Consider the following 18,029-nt stretch of genomic DNA (forward strand, 5'->3'; position numbering starts at 1 on the left):
AAATTAAGATGGGGCGCGCCAGATCCTAATGTAAGCAGGGATATTCCACCTGGCAGCACGATAGCATATGGTACAATACTAATTATGTGTAATGCTATTTCTGTGATGATTTGGGGTGTAATCGCCACAGAATGCAATGTGGAAATGGAAAGATATTTGAATAAAGTAAAGACATATCCAGAATAAAATAAGGCTTTCTACTTATTGTTAGTTTCTCAAGACTGGGATTATTGTTTTTTTGTGCTCAAAGAGGACCCAAATGACCTGAGTATGTTAGGTCATGGTACAGTGTATGACTATGGCTGATCAGACCAATGTGACCTTGAAAGGTTCTACCACGGTTGGGCACAAATAATCCTTATGAACAATCAGAGTGGAGATGGCTCTAAATTTGTGCACCTCATGTTTCTTTTGAGCTACTGAAATTTTGGTTTACTTATTGAGGACACCATGATGAGCAAATGAAGACAAATGAAGACCAGTTTTAAAAAAAAGGAAGAGGATAGAGCCTATGAACTATAAACCAGTGAGATTTACTTTAATTAATAGCAAAGTTTCACAATTTATCATTACAGGAATGATTTGTGAGCATATAGAAAGGGAAGCAATCATTACTAAGAAGCAGCATAGCTTTATCAAAAATAGATCTGTCAGATTACCTATTAGGAATAGGTTATGAGACTAAGCAGAGAAGCATCACGACATGTTGAATTGTTCATTTGTGTCTGATTCTTTGTGACTGTAGCAAGCCTTCTATCCTCCATCTCCTGATATCTCCAGAATACCAGACTTGGAATCAGAGAGACATGGATTCAAATCCTGCTGCTGATACTGGCTCTCTGACCTTGATGACCATGGGCAAGTTCACTCATCCTGAGCCTTAGGAGACTAAGATGGTAAGTCATTGCTGTGTTATGATTTGAATCAGAGGAGGGATCAGGTCCTTGAGGTATTGACAAGATTGTAGATAAGGATAATATAGTAGATATGGTTTGTCTGGATTTTAACAAGCATTTGACAAAGTTTCTCATGGTTTCTTTGTGGGCCAGAGGGCAAGATGTGGGTTCAGTTATAGCACAGTGGGGTATAATTTAGAAGTGACTGAATGATTGGACCAAAAGAATAGTCATTAATGTCAATGTGGAGAGAGAGCTAGAATTGAAATACCCTAGAAATTTGTCCTTGGGCTTGTGGTACTTAAGAGTTTTTATAAATGGTTTGGATAAAGGTATATTTGGTATCTTTATCTGACTTGTAGATGATAGAAAGCTGGGGAAGATAACTAACATATTGGACTGCAGAATCAGAATCTAAAGTTTTTGATTAGGATAATGGCCTGAATCTACTGAGATTAAATTTAACAGGGATATATGTAAAATCCTATGGCAGATTTAAAAATCAACTTCACAAACCCAAATGGAGGTGGTGTTAGCTGGATAAAATTTGTGTGAAAAAGATCATGGATAGGGCGGAGGTATAATGTACCACAAGTTCAATTTTAGTTCATAGTGCAACATGGCAGCCAAGAATGATGATCTGAAGTTGTTTTTAAAGAGGTGTCATGTCTAGAACAGGTGAGGTGAGAGTCGCTCTCTGTCCTGGTCATATCACATTGTGTTAAGTTCTAGATTCCACATTTTAAAAAAGACATTGTTAAGCTGGAGGTTTTTCAGAGAATGAGGATGAGGATGGGAAAGAAACCATGGCATATGAGGATCAATTGCAAGAAATGGGAATGTTTAACCTGGAAAAGACTTAAGGAGGACATAACAACTGTCTCTTCTCTGAAGTATTTGGAGGACTGTCACGTGGAGCAGGAATTGGACCTGTTCTCTTTGGCTCCACAGGTAGACATTGAAAGGTGGTTAATTTCAACTCAAGGTAAGGGAGAACTTCAGGCCAAAGTGGGATGGGCTGCCTTGGGGACAGCAGATTTTTCCTTAAGTAGAGGTCTTCTAGAAAAGGCTGGATGACCATTTGATGGAGATTTCTATAGAGGCATGGGTTGAACCAGTTTGACTTTCAGATTCCTTGGGACTCTTGAGATTCTGTACTCTCCAATTCCAACATTGCATCTTATGAGATTCCTTTAAGACTTTAACAATCTATGTCTGGGTCTTTAAGGTCTAACTTTCTTTCTCCTAAGGTATCTTCCACCTATGCTCCAATGACTACAGTTTTAAGGTCCTTCTTGTTAATTATTTGACTGAGGTGAGTGAATGTCATGTGTGTGTTCTGGAATGAGGGAGAGGGCATCTCCTGGGTGGTATATCAGAGAAAGCTGGTCCTAGGAAGTTATGGTGGTTTCTGGACAAATCTGAGCTAATCAGATTCTAGTCTGAGTGAAAATTTCTCTCTACCTGTGTTATTTGTCCTTTTCGGGTTGGCTTATCTCTTTGTTTTTTGCACACTAAACCATGGGGTTAAACCATGCTTAAGCAGAATCAGGACCTTTATAATTTCTATAGCTCCATGAATTGAGAAAAAAAGAAAGAGGATGTCCACTATAATGTCACAGCTCAAAACATCCTAGGCTTGGAGAGAGCTTTTCAACTCCTTCCATGGATGGAAACAAAAATCTCCTTTTCTCCCCTCTTTCTATATGGCGAGAACTCCCTATTGTTTCATGGGTTCCCTCACTGGAAAGAACCCTGGGATTTGGTATCTAACCTTAACTCTGCCACAAAAGACATGTCTTCTATTTTCCCAAATAATGGAGGTCGGACAAGATTATTTCTAAGGTTTCTTCCAGTTTTGCCTTTTTAAGGTCTGCTCCAGCTCTGACATTCTGTGTTCTTTCAGTCTCCCTTCCTATGTTCCAAGTTCTCCAGCCAGGCTACAATGCACCAAGGAGCTTCACAGGAATGTGAGAGAATGGAGATGGAGGTGGAGGGTGGCGATAACAAAAATGGTGCTAGAAAATCCAGAGGAGCGGGGCAGCTAGTGAGGACGGATCTCTGGGCTTCTTTAACTTTGCTTAAGTTTGGTAACAGAGAAGGTTATGAGAAGCATTTTCCTCTGAAGGCATGAGAGTGGGACGTCCTTCAACAGCGCTGTTGTATAACATTTTTTATTATTACCATTGTTCAATGTAGGGGGGTGTAACTTGTGGCAGGTTATATCCCCCACACCCTCATGCCTGAGGCAGAAACAGGAATAGCACAAACACTCATCTTGAGTTGCAAACAGTTCAGATATCCTCTTCTTCCATGACTGGGAAGAGAATTGTGCAGCGGAAGGAGCCCTCAGCTTGGGGTCTGCAGATTTGGGTCTGGATTCTGCTTCTGCCATCCACTAGCTGTGTACCCATTGGCAAGCTGCTTAATCTTTCCGACTCTAACTGATCTGTAAAATGGGGATAAAAATCCCTACCTTGTCACCCTCATGGGGTTGCTGAAAGCATCCAATGAGACAATGGATGTGATAGCTCTTTGTAAACTATAAGACTTATAAGCAGGGAGATTGTAAGGCACTGTATCAAAATTAAGGGGACTATTATTATTGTTATTTCTACCCTGAAAGTTCAGTGGTCAAGTAGAGTGCAAATCCAAGACAGGAGGGGCCTAGAGGAGAAGCAGAGGAGGCAGCTTTGGCTTGAGGGGGAATTACCTGCTGGGGAATGTGCAAAAGTGAAGTGGATGCGTCCTTTGCAGATACACGCGGGTGTGTGTGCATGTGTGTGTGTGTGTGTGTGTGAGAGTGTGTAAGTGTGTGCATGCATCTGTGTGAGTGTGTGTATGTGTGTGTGTTGAGGAGAGAGACAGAGAAAGGGTGTGTATATGTGTATCGGAGAAGAATAGGTGTGCACACGTATGCCAGTAACCATGTCTGTGAGATGCACGTGGATATGAGAAGATGTGTGTGTGTGAGGGGCTGCAGGTGTGTGTGTGTGTGGGGGGGGGTGTTAGAAAGGAGACTTGACTGGGGTGTTGAGCAGCCTGGGGCTTCCCAGGCAGGAGGCCCAGGCTGAGCCACATGGCTGCTTCAGGAAGCCCTTGACCCCAGCCTAGCCAGGTGAGAGGGGGCGGACAGCAGGGAGCTCCTGCCTCCTCATTCGGTCACATCCACGGACAGGAAGGCCTTGATGGCGGGGAATTTGCTGCAGGAGAAGTCAATGAGCAGCTGCTTAGTGCCGCTCTTGAGGGGGGTGATCTCGAACTTGAAGTTGGAGCGCTCCTTGGGGAGAAGGTTCGGCACTCTGAGGGAAGAGAGGAGTGAGAGGAGATCAGGAGAGGCCTTGGGGGGTGGGGGTGGGGAGCAGAGCAAAGCTCCCTGCTCTGCACTGAAGCCCTAATCCAAAAGGGAGCCTGAAAGACAGTGACCTTTTACAAGGTTCTCTTCCTTCAGTCACCCTCAAAACCAGTAACCCTAGTCTCTTGGGGAGCCTGATGATAATAAGTTCTCTATTTAGTCATGGTATTTTGGAATTTAAAGATATTGTATTATTTATATATGCATATACATCATATAGGACTATATTCTTCTCAGGAAGAAATTGAGAACTAGAAAAAAGAAGTAATTAGCTTAATTCACAGGTCAAGTTGACAACATAGCTCTAGATCTCAGGGGACCCAGGGCTATGGAAAACTTTGTGGGTTTATGTGCCAGGACTTCAGGCCTCTGTGAATGCCCATCAGATGGTGTTACCTCCTTGACCTCTCTCTCCCATCCTTGCCCCACAGACTGCAACCCCTTGGTCTCTATAGCAGCTGGCAAGGACAGGAGGAGATGGGAGAAGCTGTGTAGAACACAGGCCCCAATTTGTCTCACCCTAAGGACGTCATTGTCTCTGAGCCTTGGGACAAGGACCCCCAGTCACTTAGATCTAATCAAACCAGCTTCCAGAATCACGCTAGGCCCAGAGCTGAGGCCCCCAAACTCACCCAATCTTGAGATTGCCCCGCATGAGACCGCTGCCTTCCACTGTGAGTACACAGTTATTCACTGGTTCATCCAGGGGGTTGGCAAACCAAACACGCACTCTTACAGGGGTCTGCACTCTGGCCTGGTCCATTAACTGCGGGAAAGAGGCAGATTATATCACGGCATTGTCTCCCTGGCCCGACCAGTACCTGCTCCTCTGTACCTGACCTAGAGTGCAGTGGGGAGTGGATGGTATAAGATGGTGGAGTGTTGGGGAAATGATGAGGAGTCAGGAAACCTGGCTTTTCATTCCAGCTCTGCCCCTGACACCCAGATTGAGAAACTTGGGAAATTTAGAAACTCAGAGTTCTCATAGAGGTCATCTAGATCAATGCTGCCAAAGCAAATTCACGTGTAATTGGGGATAATTTAATAATAATTGGGAAATATTTAACAAAATAAACATTAAAATACAATGTAGATAATGATAATATGAGGATATCTCCTGCAGGTCTCTGCATGATTTAATGGTCTCACTTCTGTTTGAGCTTGACACTTCAAAGCTAGAGCAACCCTCTTTTTTCATGGATATAGAAAGTGAGGCCCAGAAAAAGAACTGAGTTCTCCAAGGTCACCCAGAGGCAGTTACAGAGCCAGGAAAAGAACTCAGGACATGTGGTAGCGAGGGCAGGGTTCCCTCCACTATGCTCCACTTCCTCTCCCAGTTTGATCCTGGGGAAAATATTTGAAAATTGACTCCAAAAAATTGAAGTTAGTTGATATTATTTTGCAACAATGCATGTCACCATCATCATCATCATCATCATCTCTTGCATGTGAGTTTAGCATGTGAGTTTAAACTATTCAGATGGACCAGTGACCTCCATGCTGTGGCCAGCCTCACCCATCGATGTCTGACTTCACCATGCATTCAGGGCCATGCTCTCCTGGGTCATCAGAGGGATCCTCCAAGAGCTTGGGGCTTTTCTCAGTTTCTCCTGACACCATGTTGATAGTAGTGGACTAGTGGAGGATTATTCCTCACTCTCACTACCTGATGATACATTTTTGGTTGGGTCTTTCTTCAATAACATACTTTATTCTGGCTTTTATTTGACATTTCCTTATTTATCATGCATTGCAGCCAGCCCCCAGCCCCTTCCCACCTTCTGTGCACCTCTCCATCCCTCCTCGGGGATCCTTATTTTAAAAATTCTTCAGAGACTGTAGTGTTCCATGTTGTGCTTCCAGACATCCGCAGTGGAAACCACTGTGTTAAAAGATGGGATTTGTTTATGGGAGAAGTTTGTCATCATTAAGAGAGCTTTGTAATTTCCCCAAATTTACCATTTTCCTATTTTGTTCCATACCGGACCCTCCTTGATATTCAGCTGCGCTGTCTTCTGTCCAAGCTATTCTCATAGATAGACAAATGTTACAGGTCATCTATCCAGCTCTGTGTTATTATCTGGGCTGAAGCCTTCTTTCTTCACTTGATTTTGCCAGTGTGGATGGGCAGGTCCAAGCCTGGAGCTCCTAGGAGGCTGTGCAGGGCTCTGGGGGGATATGCAACTGGCAGAAAGGGGCTCAATCTTCCTCACGCCTCCAGAGGTAGACTGAGCAGAGATCACCCCAATTAAAGGGGGATGATAAAATGACAACATCCTTGGAATATATAATTTGCCTTGGGAGAACAGTAGGGATCGCAAGTGAAAAACAGTATTTGGAGTCCACAGACCAGGACCCAGATCCCATCTCAGGTATCTGCTGACTTTAGGTAAATCACTTAATTTTTCTGGTCCTAAATCTCATTGGTAAGGCAAGTGGGGTATGTGCTAGGCTACATGACTGAATCTGGTGCTTCTTCTCTGAACCAGATGTGCCGCATGAGCGTGTATGGGGACAATCCATTTGTCACTCCCCCAGGATCTTCTTTTAAAGCCATCTGTGTTAGAGAGGAATCCTCTGGGCTTTGCTTGCACAGACTAGTCAGGCCTGGGGAAGAGCTCTCAGGTGGCTCAGGAGGCAGCTTGGAAGGGTGCTGGTCTCAGCCTGGAGTCTGGCGCAGGCTTCTGTGCCCGAGGCTCAGGCCTTTTGGGGACCCAGTTTCTTTTCTCTCCAGTTTTCCTTCCTCATGGCTCCCCTCTTCCCCTCTTCTGAGACCAGCATCCTCCACGGAGCAGGCAGGCCTTCAGGGGCTGCCACGGACGGAGCCCGGGTCTTGTACATCTCCAGGGGATTTGTAGTTGAGCTGCCCGTGTCCCTGATGGCCACCAGGCTAGGTTGCAGATGGTCCCCTCATGGCTCTCCTCTGCAGGGCTGTGAGACTCCAGAAGCAGGGCCTTGAGACCCCTTGTGCCTCAGTGCTCTCAGGAGAGGACAAAGAGGGGCTTCTGGGAGCCATGCAAACTGCATCAAGTCCCAGCCTGAAGGTGACCCTTCAGAAGATGCTGCGCTCTCATTTTTCTCCATTTCAGATTCATTTGTAAAGGGGAGGACGTGTCTTGTAACCTCATAAAGTCAGATCCTTCTGAGGATCCAAGAAGATAATGGGTGTGATTAATCCATACTAATAACGTGTTTAATAATAGAGAATGAGCGTATTTTATTTATAAATTGTAAACTCCACATATGTGTGAAGAGCTTCATATTTTTAGGACTTTAGAGCTGGAAGGCCTTAGCAGCCCTCTGGCCCAAGCTCTTCACTTGACAGCTGGGGACACAGGCTCAGAGCATCAGAGATCTAATTAAGACCCCCTCATTTTAGAGGGGATGAGACTGAAGCCCTGGGAGATGGTGACTTGCCACATCAGGAGTGTGGAGCAGAACTGCTTTGAGACCCAGGTCCTGTGACCCTGCTCAGTGCTTCCATGCTGATATCTCTCTCTGCTATAAGCGCCATATACAGGCTGGGGAGAAAGGCTGAGGTCTTTGGAGAGGAAACCTCAGTTCAAGCTGGAGAATCCTCCGTCAGAATGAGGACTCAGCCTAAGACTGAGCTTGGAAAGGAGACCACCTCAGCCCCTTGTGGGTGCAGGCTCCACATGCTCAACCCCTGAGCGACGGGACACTAACAGGCCTTAGTTAGGAGGATGAGCAGCCAAGAAGAAAGCAAGCTCCCGAAAAGCTGGGAGTCCTGGCTTGTTCTGCGGGAGCCTGAACTTCCTTCACTGGCTGTGGTGTCCTGGCTTCCTCCCTGGGTGTGCCCCAGTGTGACCTGGGGAGTTCACAGATGTGTCTTAAACCAAAAAAGTTGGTAAATATTGGGACAAAGGAAAAGGGAAAAGCAAAAAGGCTGTGTGACTTCTGAGCCCTTGGGCATGTGAATGTGGCAGCAGAGAAAGAGTGGCACAAATCTGGGCTGAGACTCCTGGGCCCTGGGCAGTAGTTACGTCTCCACCGAGTTCCCCCACTCTGAGTGTATGACCCCAGTTACGGCTGTGCTAATTTTAAGTAATAGGAGTGTGTGGGTGAGGGTCCCCCTGCCCTTGACCCTCACTCACAGAATCTCTGCCCCTCGTTCTCTCCCCCTCACAGTAGGAGAATCCTACCTCCAGAGTGAGGGCAGGGTTGTCCAGGATGACGTCTCTCTCCACTACGACCTCGGCTTCGTCTGTAACCTGACACACGGCAGTGATTCGGATCATATTGTCAGCCGTCAAGAAGTTTTCATACTGAGCGTACGTGAGCCTCAGTGGGTACTCCGCCTCTGCAAGGAGAACCCCGAGAGTGAGTGTGGGATGGTGCGGGTTCTCTTAGGAGCTGAGTCTGAAGCAGTAAGAGTTTTCTGGTCAACATGAGGGGGACTTCCCTAGCAAACCCTGATTTAAAAATGTCTCCTTCCCGGGGGACGCTGAGGGGGCCACTGGGCGCTCACAGCTGCCCTGGAGTTAGGGTGGGACGGCCACTGGAAAAGGTGAGCAAACCCCCAGGAGGCCAGGCTTACATAAGGGGAAATCTTCCAGATTTCTGGGTCCAGAGGGCTGTGAGTAACAATCTCCTTTCTACCCTCACTTGCCAGAAAGTAGTTGAAGCCACAGCCACATTTGAGTTAAACAGGAAACTCCCCAGGATGGCGTATCCCAAATTCGGGGTGAGCTCCGAGGGCCGGCTAAGAAGATGCATGGAGCCAAACTAGCAGTTTCTGCTCTGGTTCCGGACCCTCCCATCTCTCTACTGGTCTCACTGCAAACTGTGTGGTGGTGAAGGGTCTGTATCTCCACCCTTCTCCTTTATTGGTGGGGGGGGGGGGGAGCGGGGAGGGACTCAGAGCATTCTATCCGCTGGGAACTTCATAAGGTCAGATCCTTCTGAGGATCCAAGAAGATAACAGATGTGATTAATCCATACTAATCCACTGGGAAAATACCAGTGGTGCAGGCTCACATATCACTCTATGGTCTCAAGATGCTTCACATACATTACTGAGTTTGATTGTCACAACAACCCTGCGAGGTAGGCAGAGCGGAGATTATTATTCCCATTTTATAGATGAGGAAACTGAGACTCAGAGAGAAATAATTTGCTTGTGGTTGAGTTAATGGTAGAGACAGGCCTCAAACCCAGGAGTACTAGTCCTCTTGATATCATACTTTATTTCCATTTCCCCCGGAGGAGGAGAGGACTAAGGTTTCTTTCTTTCCCTTCTCCTCCTCTCATCCTAGCTGGAGGGTAAAGGTACTGGGGGCCTCTCCCATGGTCAGACTTCTCTGGGGACCAGGCTGACCCTCGTGCCTCTGAGTGGGAACCGGGCCCCAGCCCCCCACGGCCGCTCTGCAGAGGTTGTGTATGTCAGATATGCAGCCCCAAATGCAGACCGCTCTTGAGAGAGGCAGAGAGAAGTGACATGGCCCGAGGCTCATCGAGACCCCGCTGCCGGCCCCAGCTTCCACCCCTGCACACTGACACAAGTGAAGGAGATGATCTCTCTGTTGTCCTTCACAGCTCGATGTTCTAGATCACCACAGCAACAACCCCACTCCCTGCCTCTGGTCTTCAAGGAGACTGCCTAAAGCACCTCCCTTCCCTGCTCGGGATTATCCAGTTGTTTCAAAAGCAACATCCCATTGCTTGTGGGTCAAGTGCAAAGTCCCACATCCGGCATTTAGAAGTTTACAATCTGGACCCAGCCAGCCTTCCTGGGAGGCTGCTCAGAGGCGAAGAGAGGGAGAGAATATGGGGCCTGAAAGTCAGGGACACGAGAATTAAACCCAGCTCACATGCTGTCACGACATCAGCTCCCTGACGCCATGGTCCATAGTTCAGTCCTCTGAGAACTAAGGACAGACAACTCTGCATTGCTGTCACTTCCCCCCATGCAGTGTGGAATCAATAATCCTCAATAAATCCTCACTAAGCAGGCAGCCTTTTAGATCAAGGACATCAGAAAAACGGGGACCTTTTATTCCACCCAGAGGGACAACTCTCCGGCCTTCTGGGAGGAAATGCTACCTGAGCTAGTGTACCTGGGGTTGGTACCTGGGGGTGGGAGGGCAATAATCTCTGCAGCTTCTCCCTTCTTTGTAAGGCTGAACAAGGTCCACCCACTGTAAACTGTGGTAACTGAGGTTACAGAGAGAATTGTTAAGGAAAGAGTTACCTTCTTTGGGGTCCAGAGAGGCAGTGATGGAGTCCTTCCACACCTCATGGACCAGAGTCCCATTGTAGACAATCGTCCAGGCTGTCATATTCACCGTGACAGTCTTCCAGTCGTCACTCTGGTTTTTGAGCTGCAGAACCAGGTTGACCTCTTTCCCCACTTCCAGGGTGCCATTGACCTTGAACTTCCCAGAGATGGAGGATGGCTTCCCTTCTGGGTTTTCTCCCCTAGCAGCTGTGGCCCCGAAAGTAGAAGTGGGCTTCATTTTCTGCAGAGCCTTGTTGAATATCTCCCTCTCCTCTTTGGAACCTGTGCAAAGGGGTAGGGACAGGTGTTGGAGGAGCCTTAGGTGTCTGGAGGTAAGCGCACCATACTGTAAGAGTTTGGGGTCTAGTTTTGTCTTTGCTATTGACTTGTTCGGTGACTTTAGGCAAATTGCTTTCCTTCATTAAATCTCAGTATCCTCTCCTGTAAAATGAGCAAGTTGGTCTCCTGAATACTTTCTACGTAGGTTCTTTTCAACTTTAAGATTCTAAGTTTATTTTTCTTGTGCAGCATGATAATTGTATAAATATGTTGAGTTTAATTATATTTTTTAACGTTTAACATATATTGGATTACTTGCCATCTAGGGGAAGGAGTAGGAGAAAAAGAGGGAAAAATTTGGAACACAAGGTTTTACAAGGATTCATGCATATGTTTTATAAATAAAAAGCTGTAATAAATAAACAAATAAAAAAAGATTCTAAGTTTGACTTATTTCAATTCCACCAACATTTATGAAGTAGCTATTACAGGGCACCACTACTGGATCAGGCACTAGAGATACAAACATTGATATAAAACAGATGCTATTTTTAAGGATTCATAAGATCCTGAGATCTTAGGATCTTAGGGCATTTCCAGGCATGACATTCTATGTTCTAAGGTCCAGCTCTAACAGCCTCTATTTTAGGTCATAGTTGTCAGTGACTGTGAGCTAATGTAAAGTCCCAGTCCCTTACATTTCTTACAGAATAAGGCATCTGGATGGAAAGAAAAGAGGATGGAATTATTGGCCCTGCCCTTAATCTCCTCCCAAATTGGCCCCAGGAAAGTTCAGCTCCAGCTTTTAAGGAAGAAGAATCAATCAGATTACCAGAACATCCAGGTCCTTGCAGTGCTGGTTTCTCTTGGCTTCCTCCCATCCTGTAGCTGAGAGGCAGGCTGAACACCTGGAGCCAAGAGCTATGCTGGTAACTGTATTTTCGTGCCCAAGCTATCTGCAGAAAGGGGCTCCCACTGAGAATGGGGCTGAGGCTATGTAGGGCAGCTGCTGGGGTTTGCCCAAGGATCTGAACTTCCTAGTCTTGTTTTCAAGCTTTAGCATTTCTGTTGTGCAAAATGCTTAGCAACTATTTTTATGAGCTACTCCTTTAGCATCATTAGGTGAGGAAATTGAGGCTGACGGGTCAAATGACTAGGTTTAATGTCACACAGAGCTTGGGACAGAGTCCAAAATCCAGGTTAGGTCACCTGGATGCCACGGGTCATTCTCCCCCTTAAAATAGTATCATGAATCCAGTCGGGGGAAAGCAGTGGATCAACAGCCCAGGTTCTGGATCTGTCATTTGTCATCACATTCTTGTGTGATCCTGGGTAAGTCATTTTACATTTCTGAATTTCAGTTTTCCCATTCCCAGTTAAATGGGATACCTTCCTTGCCTTCTACATGAGAAGGCTCTTGTGAAGTAAAAATAAGATACTCTCTATGAAAACGTATATACAAATGTTTCCCTTTGTAACTACACTTTATAAAATGCTTGTTAGAATAAATTGTAGTCTATTTTTAAAAGGTTTTTTTGTTTGTTTCTAGTTTCATTTTGTATTCTAGGACTTTTTGCAATAACCTGATATTAGGTTGGAATGGGTCACACTCTCAAGTCTATCTCCTTAGTATGCATGGGACATTTATTTACTGAGGTTTATTTTCCTTCAGTTCTCTTAGGGACTTCCAGAGGGAAACTCCTTGTGACTTTGGGCTTGGAGACAGACTCCCCCTTGGTTATAGATCCTTAGAGAATGGTGACATAAAGCTGACATGGTTGGATATGTTGCTGGGGAGAGAGCAGGCATGTCGATATGCAAAAGAATCTTTCTCTTGGCACTAATTTTGCCCAGGACTATTTCCTACAGAAAATATAGAAAATATCAGAGCTGGAAGGGATGTTACAATGGATGATGTTACCTCTGAAAGGGACCTTATGGGCCATGTACTCTAACCCTCTCATTTTATAGATGAGGAAACTGAGGTTTGGAGAGAAGAGATTTATCTAAAGTCAGGCATTGATGCAGGGCATTGATGGCAAAGCCAGGATTAGATCCCAGGCCACCTGATGGCCAGGCTCCTGTCCTTTTTACTACACTCTCTTGTCTGTATTTCACATTACTGCGTGTTAGCGGTGAAAGCAATTGTATAAGACTGGAAGCTATCTGGAGTTGGGCAGGACAGAAGCAGAATAAAAACCGCTGGGCTTAGTCCTCTGAATCAGAGCTAAGCAAACAGAAAGCTTTGGATATTACCTGTAGGGATAAATTATGCTGGTAGGGGTTGTGGATGGGCCCAAAGCAGTCTTAGAAAGGGCAGAGGGAGAGGGAGTAAAAAGGAAGAGGAAGAAAAAATCTAGAGAAACAAGGGAAAGAAAAATAAAAAGGGTTAATAAAGAACATAAGCCTGGGTATCTAATCCTGGCTTTCCTACTAATAAACTGAGTGATTTGGGGCAACTTACTACCTCTCTGGACCTCAGTTTTCCCATCTGTAGAATGTGAGATTTGGACTAGAGTACATCTCCAAGGTTCTTTTCAAGCTAAACATATATTCTATGTTCTAAAGTCTATTCTGTATTCTCCTTTAGTTCTGACATTCTGAGATCTATATTTTCAGCTACATTTTTAGATTCTATAGTCTAAGGTATCTCCTAGCAATGGGATTTTTTGTTCTAGACTCTAAAATCCTTAGATGTTCTGTTTGCTAAGGACTCCTTCCCATTCTTTGCCTGAAGATTCTTTCCTGCTGACACAGACTGGAGTCTAGAATTCTACATGGATTATTACTGGTACCATTTTGTGATGCCAGTGCCATAACTCACCTAGTTAGGAGGTCTTTAGTAAGGTGTGCTGGGGACAGAATTCTCCGTTAGGCACAATGATAAGGACACCCAAATATGGCCACTGATATCTCTGGGAGAAAGTCACAGTCTAAATGGCTTTCATTGTTCTCCCCCCCCCCCCTTTTTTTTTTTTTTTTTTTTTTTTTTTTTTTGCTTTTCTTCATTACACCATCACCTAGCTTCCTTCTCAGTGATTGGTGCTTATAGACATCTCTGCTTTCTTTAGAGACAAGCCCTTTTTTTCTGAGGTTGTTCAGATCATGTCACTTTTCTACTGAAAACTAAATAGCCCAAACACAATTTTGGAACTTGAAAGCATGTACCACCTGACTTTAGTCAGCTTTTCTGTCCCATTATTACAAACCATCAGTGTGGAAAGTTCTCCCCTTCTTAACAAAGCCTGGATGCTTTTGCTCCATTGATCTCTATGTCAGAAAGTCTCATCTTTGCCATTTAAAATTCTATTTATCTTTCAAGACCATCTCTTCCCTGAAGCCTTTCCTGATCTCCTGATTGCTGCCATCTCTGTACCTCCAGGATACTTTATGGCTTGCTGACCCTGATTTCACACTCCCTTAGAGAATCAGTTGCAGACATGGCTTCTGCTTCCATTGGTCAGTAAGCTTGATGAGGACAAAGACCATGCCTTATTCATCTCTCTACCCTTTAGGACATCAAACACTGGGAGGTACCCAAAGCAAATACTTATTCACATGAATAAATGAATGGGAAAGAGGGAGTCTGCCAGTTCAGAAACACAAGGCATGAGATGGATGGCCATCTTCCTAGGCATAAAGGACTCTGTCTGGCCCAGAATCCTCACCTTCAGGATATTTGTATTTGTCTGTGACATCCATGCGGGAATTGCTGCCCACAGCCTTTGTGCTGATGAATCTGCCCACAGAGCTGGTCTTGGAGGAGGTTTGCTTTTTGTTATCATTAGGGCCAATAATCCAGGTGATCTGGTCAGCATTCACTTCCGAAAACACAAAGGGCATATCAAAGTCCAGGTTAACATCACCCTGTCGAACGGCAATGACAGAAGCAGGACCACACTGGAACACTCCTAGGGTGCAAAGAGTCAGACAAAATGTAAAGATACAGCCCAGACATCCCCCCCATGCCATTCCCTCCATCATGAGAAGGCCTTCCAATCACATTTACATGCTTCCTTTTTCTTCTCTATCTCTCCAAATCCTAGCTGACCCTCAAGAACCAGATCAAGTCCTACTCCTCCATAAAGTTTTCCTTGAACACCTCATCTTAGAAAGATTGCTCCTCACCTCTGATAGATTAAACTGTCTGTACCATCAATGAATTCTTGTCATAAGCTTTGCAGGATTGTGAGATTGAGAATGGGAGCTCCTCAGGGATGGGGCCATGTTCTTTGTTCTTATATTTGCTATAGTGCTGTAGCAGAGTCAAAGGGAGGCCTGCTAGGACCATCTTTACATTGCTTTGATGAGCGGAGACCCCAATTCTTACTCAAAAAATACCAGAGCTTGGAGGCAGTCCTATAGGACTGCATTAAAGAATCACCAATGTGATAGGCTATAATATAAAGCTAGAAACATTCTTGTTAAACTATCAGAGGATCAACAGATTCAGAACAGAGAACACATACTATCTAAATTTTGTATCTTCTTCAACCCCATATGGCGTTCTACATATAACAAATGGTTGAGAAATATTTTCCCAATTCTAAGTCTTAGGATTTGATGAAGAGAGAATGACTTCTATGTCACAATGAGAAATTATGAATGGTTAAAAAAATTAATAAATATTTGAATCCAAAGAGAGTAACTTCTTTACAACCAGAGCTGTTAGGATCAAAGAATGAGTTGCTTTGGGAGGCACTGAGCTTTCCACTGCCAGAGGTGTTTAAGTTAAGGCTGAATGACCTGTCATCGGAACTGTTATAGACATAGTTTGACTAGTTAACCAGTGAATTCTTTTCTAAGGATAAAAATTTCATGAACTTGAGTTCAAAAATAGGAAGGAGAGATCAGTGAGGGCAATGGCAGCTGGTGTAGGCTTCATGCCAAAGACTTGAGCAAGGCCTTAAAATGGGTAAAATCCAGATTCACAAAGAGGAGTAGGGATGTTGCAGACACTTGAAAAAGGAGGTGGAAACAGGGCAACACAAGGCAACCTTGTATTTGGGTTGGTATGATGGTCATGCTGGAACAGAGGATCTAAGCTTGACAGAAATGGGAGATAAAGTTGGGATATAGATACTAAGGTTGGATTATGAAGTTAAGCTTTCATCCTGAAGAAAGTAGGGAATCTGTGAAAATTTTTGGGCAGGGAATGACATTGAAAGCAGTGTTTTAGGAAATTTCTCCCTGGCAGATGTTAAATCCTAGGATGGCTTCCTTGATTCCTGTAGCATGGTGTGGAGCAGCTATTTTTTTTTTTTTTTGTTTTGTTTTTTTTTTTTTTTTTGTTGCTGAGGCAATTGGGGTTAAGTGACTTGCCCAGGGTCACATAGCTAGGACACGTTAAGTGTCTGAGATCAGATATGAACTCAGATCCTCCTGACTTCAGGGCTGGTGCTCTATCCACTGCACCACCTAATTGCCCCATGGAGTAGCTATAGTCTCTGTTTTTAAGTGATATGAAATCAGAGAATGCAAAGCCATTTTATTATGAGGCAAAACCAAAGAGAAAAATGGGGATAAGTTTGCTAGGGAAAATATAATCTCAAAGGCAAGTTGAAATAACCATCCTCCCCATTTCTCAAAGAAATAAAAATTTAGCTAATCCACAACCTATTCAAGAACCAAGAGAAAAGTCAGACCAACTTAATTTCACTAGGTTACCTTGACTTCTTTCCTGTGGAGTTGCATCCAACACTTGCCATCCATTATATTGTGAGCTCAAGTCAATTCGAACAAACCAGGCTTCATTCCAGACATGGAAATTCCTGAATAATCAAATCATGATTAATTTAGATCATTAGGATCAGGCCAATTAACATAATCCTCTTGTTTTACCGATAGAGAAAAAGAGTATTGCAGTAGAACTATTTCAACTGAAGTTATTTATCACACAAACTTGAAAAAGAGATGTTTCTCCCAAGACACAAAGAAACTCTGATAGATTGAGGGGTTTTCAAGTATGGGTTATAAACCAGATAGCCTCTGAAGCACCCCTAAGAGTCTGTGATTCTGCTGCAGTAAGTCATGGAGTTTCAAAGATCTTGAACTGATCTGGAACCTTACAGTACTCTATCTCTGTTCTGCTCCCACATCTGGAATGGAGAATAATTTTATTCAATCAACCAACCTTCATCAAGCTTTACACAAAGCCCTAACCTCTGCATAGTTGAAGAACAAAGAAATAGAACCCCTGCCTCCAGGGAGTTTGAGCTTGTTACAAAGAACACTAGATTTGGAAGAAAGGTTCAATTTCTGTCTCCTTCACTTACTGTCTTTGTGATTTTGGGCAACTTTGCTTTCCTTTTCTGAATCTCACTTTTTTCATCTCTAAAATGCAGATAATGTTGTGAGGACTAGATGAATTAATGGGTATGAAATCATTTTTGAAAGTGCTATACAAATTAAATAACTACTCTTATTAGCAGAGATGATGACTTTTAATAGAGAAAATAGGGATGACCAAAAATAACTAGATAATCCAAGAGACTCTACCTAAGACAACAAAGATCACAAGGGTTTAGGGAAGGGAGAGAATCCTTTGGCTTAGGAAGGTCAGGGAAGGCTTCTTGGAGGAAGTTAGACTTGATCACAGAATCACAGATCTGGAAAGGACCTCAGGAGCCTTCTTGTCCAAAGCTTCTTAAACTGTGGGTTGCAACCACATATGGCGTCTCATAACTGAATGTGAGGGGTCACAGAATTATGATTTATTTTCAGTAAATGTTTGATTTGTATACCTATTTTATATACCTTTGTGCCCGGGGTCATAAGCAATTCCTATTTTATAGGTTCTGTGGCTATGGAAAAGGGATTGTGAGTGGAAAAAGTTTAAGAAGCCCTGATCTAGTACAACTTCCACCTTATGAGAAAACTGAAGTAAAAAATTAAATGAATTAAATTAAATGTTTCATCCAACGTAAATGTTTTTATCCACAATCCAAATCTAGCCCCTGCATTCAATCAACCCTCAGAATCTGATATTAGAAATTCCTCCTACCTGTGGGGCTAGCTAGGGCCAAGAGACCTTTATTACATTATGCAATTTGAATATTTACAAATGAACCGTTTTTACACTGGAGGGAAACTGTTCTTAAACTTCTTCAAATCCCTCCATCCCTTCCTCTCCTTAAGAAATTGTTTTGCTATCTGGTATTGGCTAAGAAATAGACTAGTTGATCAATGGAATAGGTTAGGTTCAAAGGACAAACAGCCAATAACTTTAATTATCTAGTGTTTGACAAACCCAAAGACCCCA

At 44.0% G+C, this 18,029-nt stretch overlaps 1 protein-coding gene across 1 annotated transcript in view; it reads right to left on the reverse strand.

The window, feature by feature from the left end:
- Positions 1-514: 514 nt before the first annotated feature.
- Positions 515-18,029, reverse strand: part of TGM3 (transglutaminase 3) — a 44,631-nt gene continuing 27,116 nt past the window's right edge. Inside the window, exons 8-13 of the mRNA XM_031954607.1 lie at positions 16,436-16,539; positions 14,437-14,679; positions 10,463-10,771; positions 8,415-8,572; positions 4,884-5,017; positions 515-4,198 (exon numbers count right to left, since the gene is read on the reverse strand). Coding sequence (XP_031810467.1) covers positions 4,051-4,198; positions 4,884-5,017; positions 8,415-8,572; positions 10,463-10,771; positions 14,437-14,679; positions 16,436-16,539 — 1,096 coding nt within the window. The 3' untranslated portion in view covers positions 515-4,050. The remainder of the gene's footprint in view (positions 4,199-4,883; positions 5,018-8,414; positions 8,573-10,462; positions 10,772-14,436; positions 14,680-16,435; positions 16,540-18,029) is intronic.

This window comes from Sarcophilus harrisii, chromosome 2 (assembly GCF_902635505.1).
Source record: "Sarcophilus harrisii chromosome 2, mSarHar1.11, whole genome shotgun sequence".
Lineage (NCBI taxonomy): Eukaryota > Metazoa > Chordata > Mammalia > Dasyuromorphia > Dasyuridae > Sarcophilus > Sarcophilus harrisii.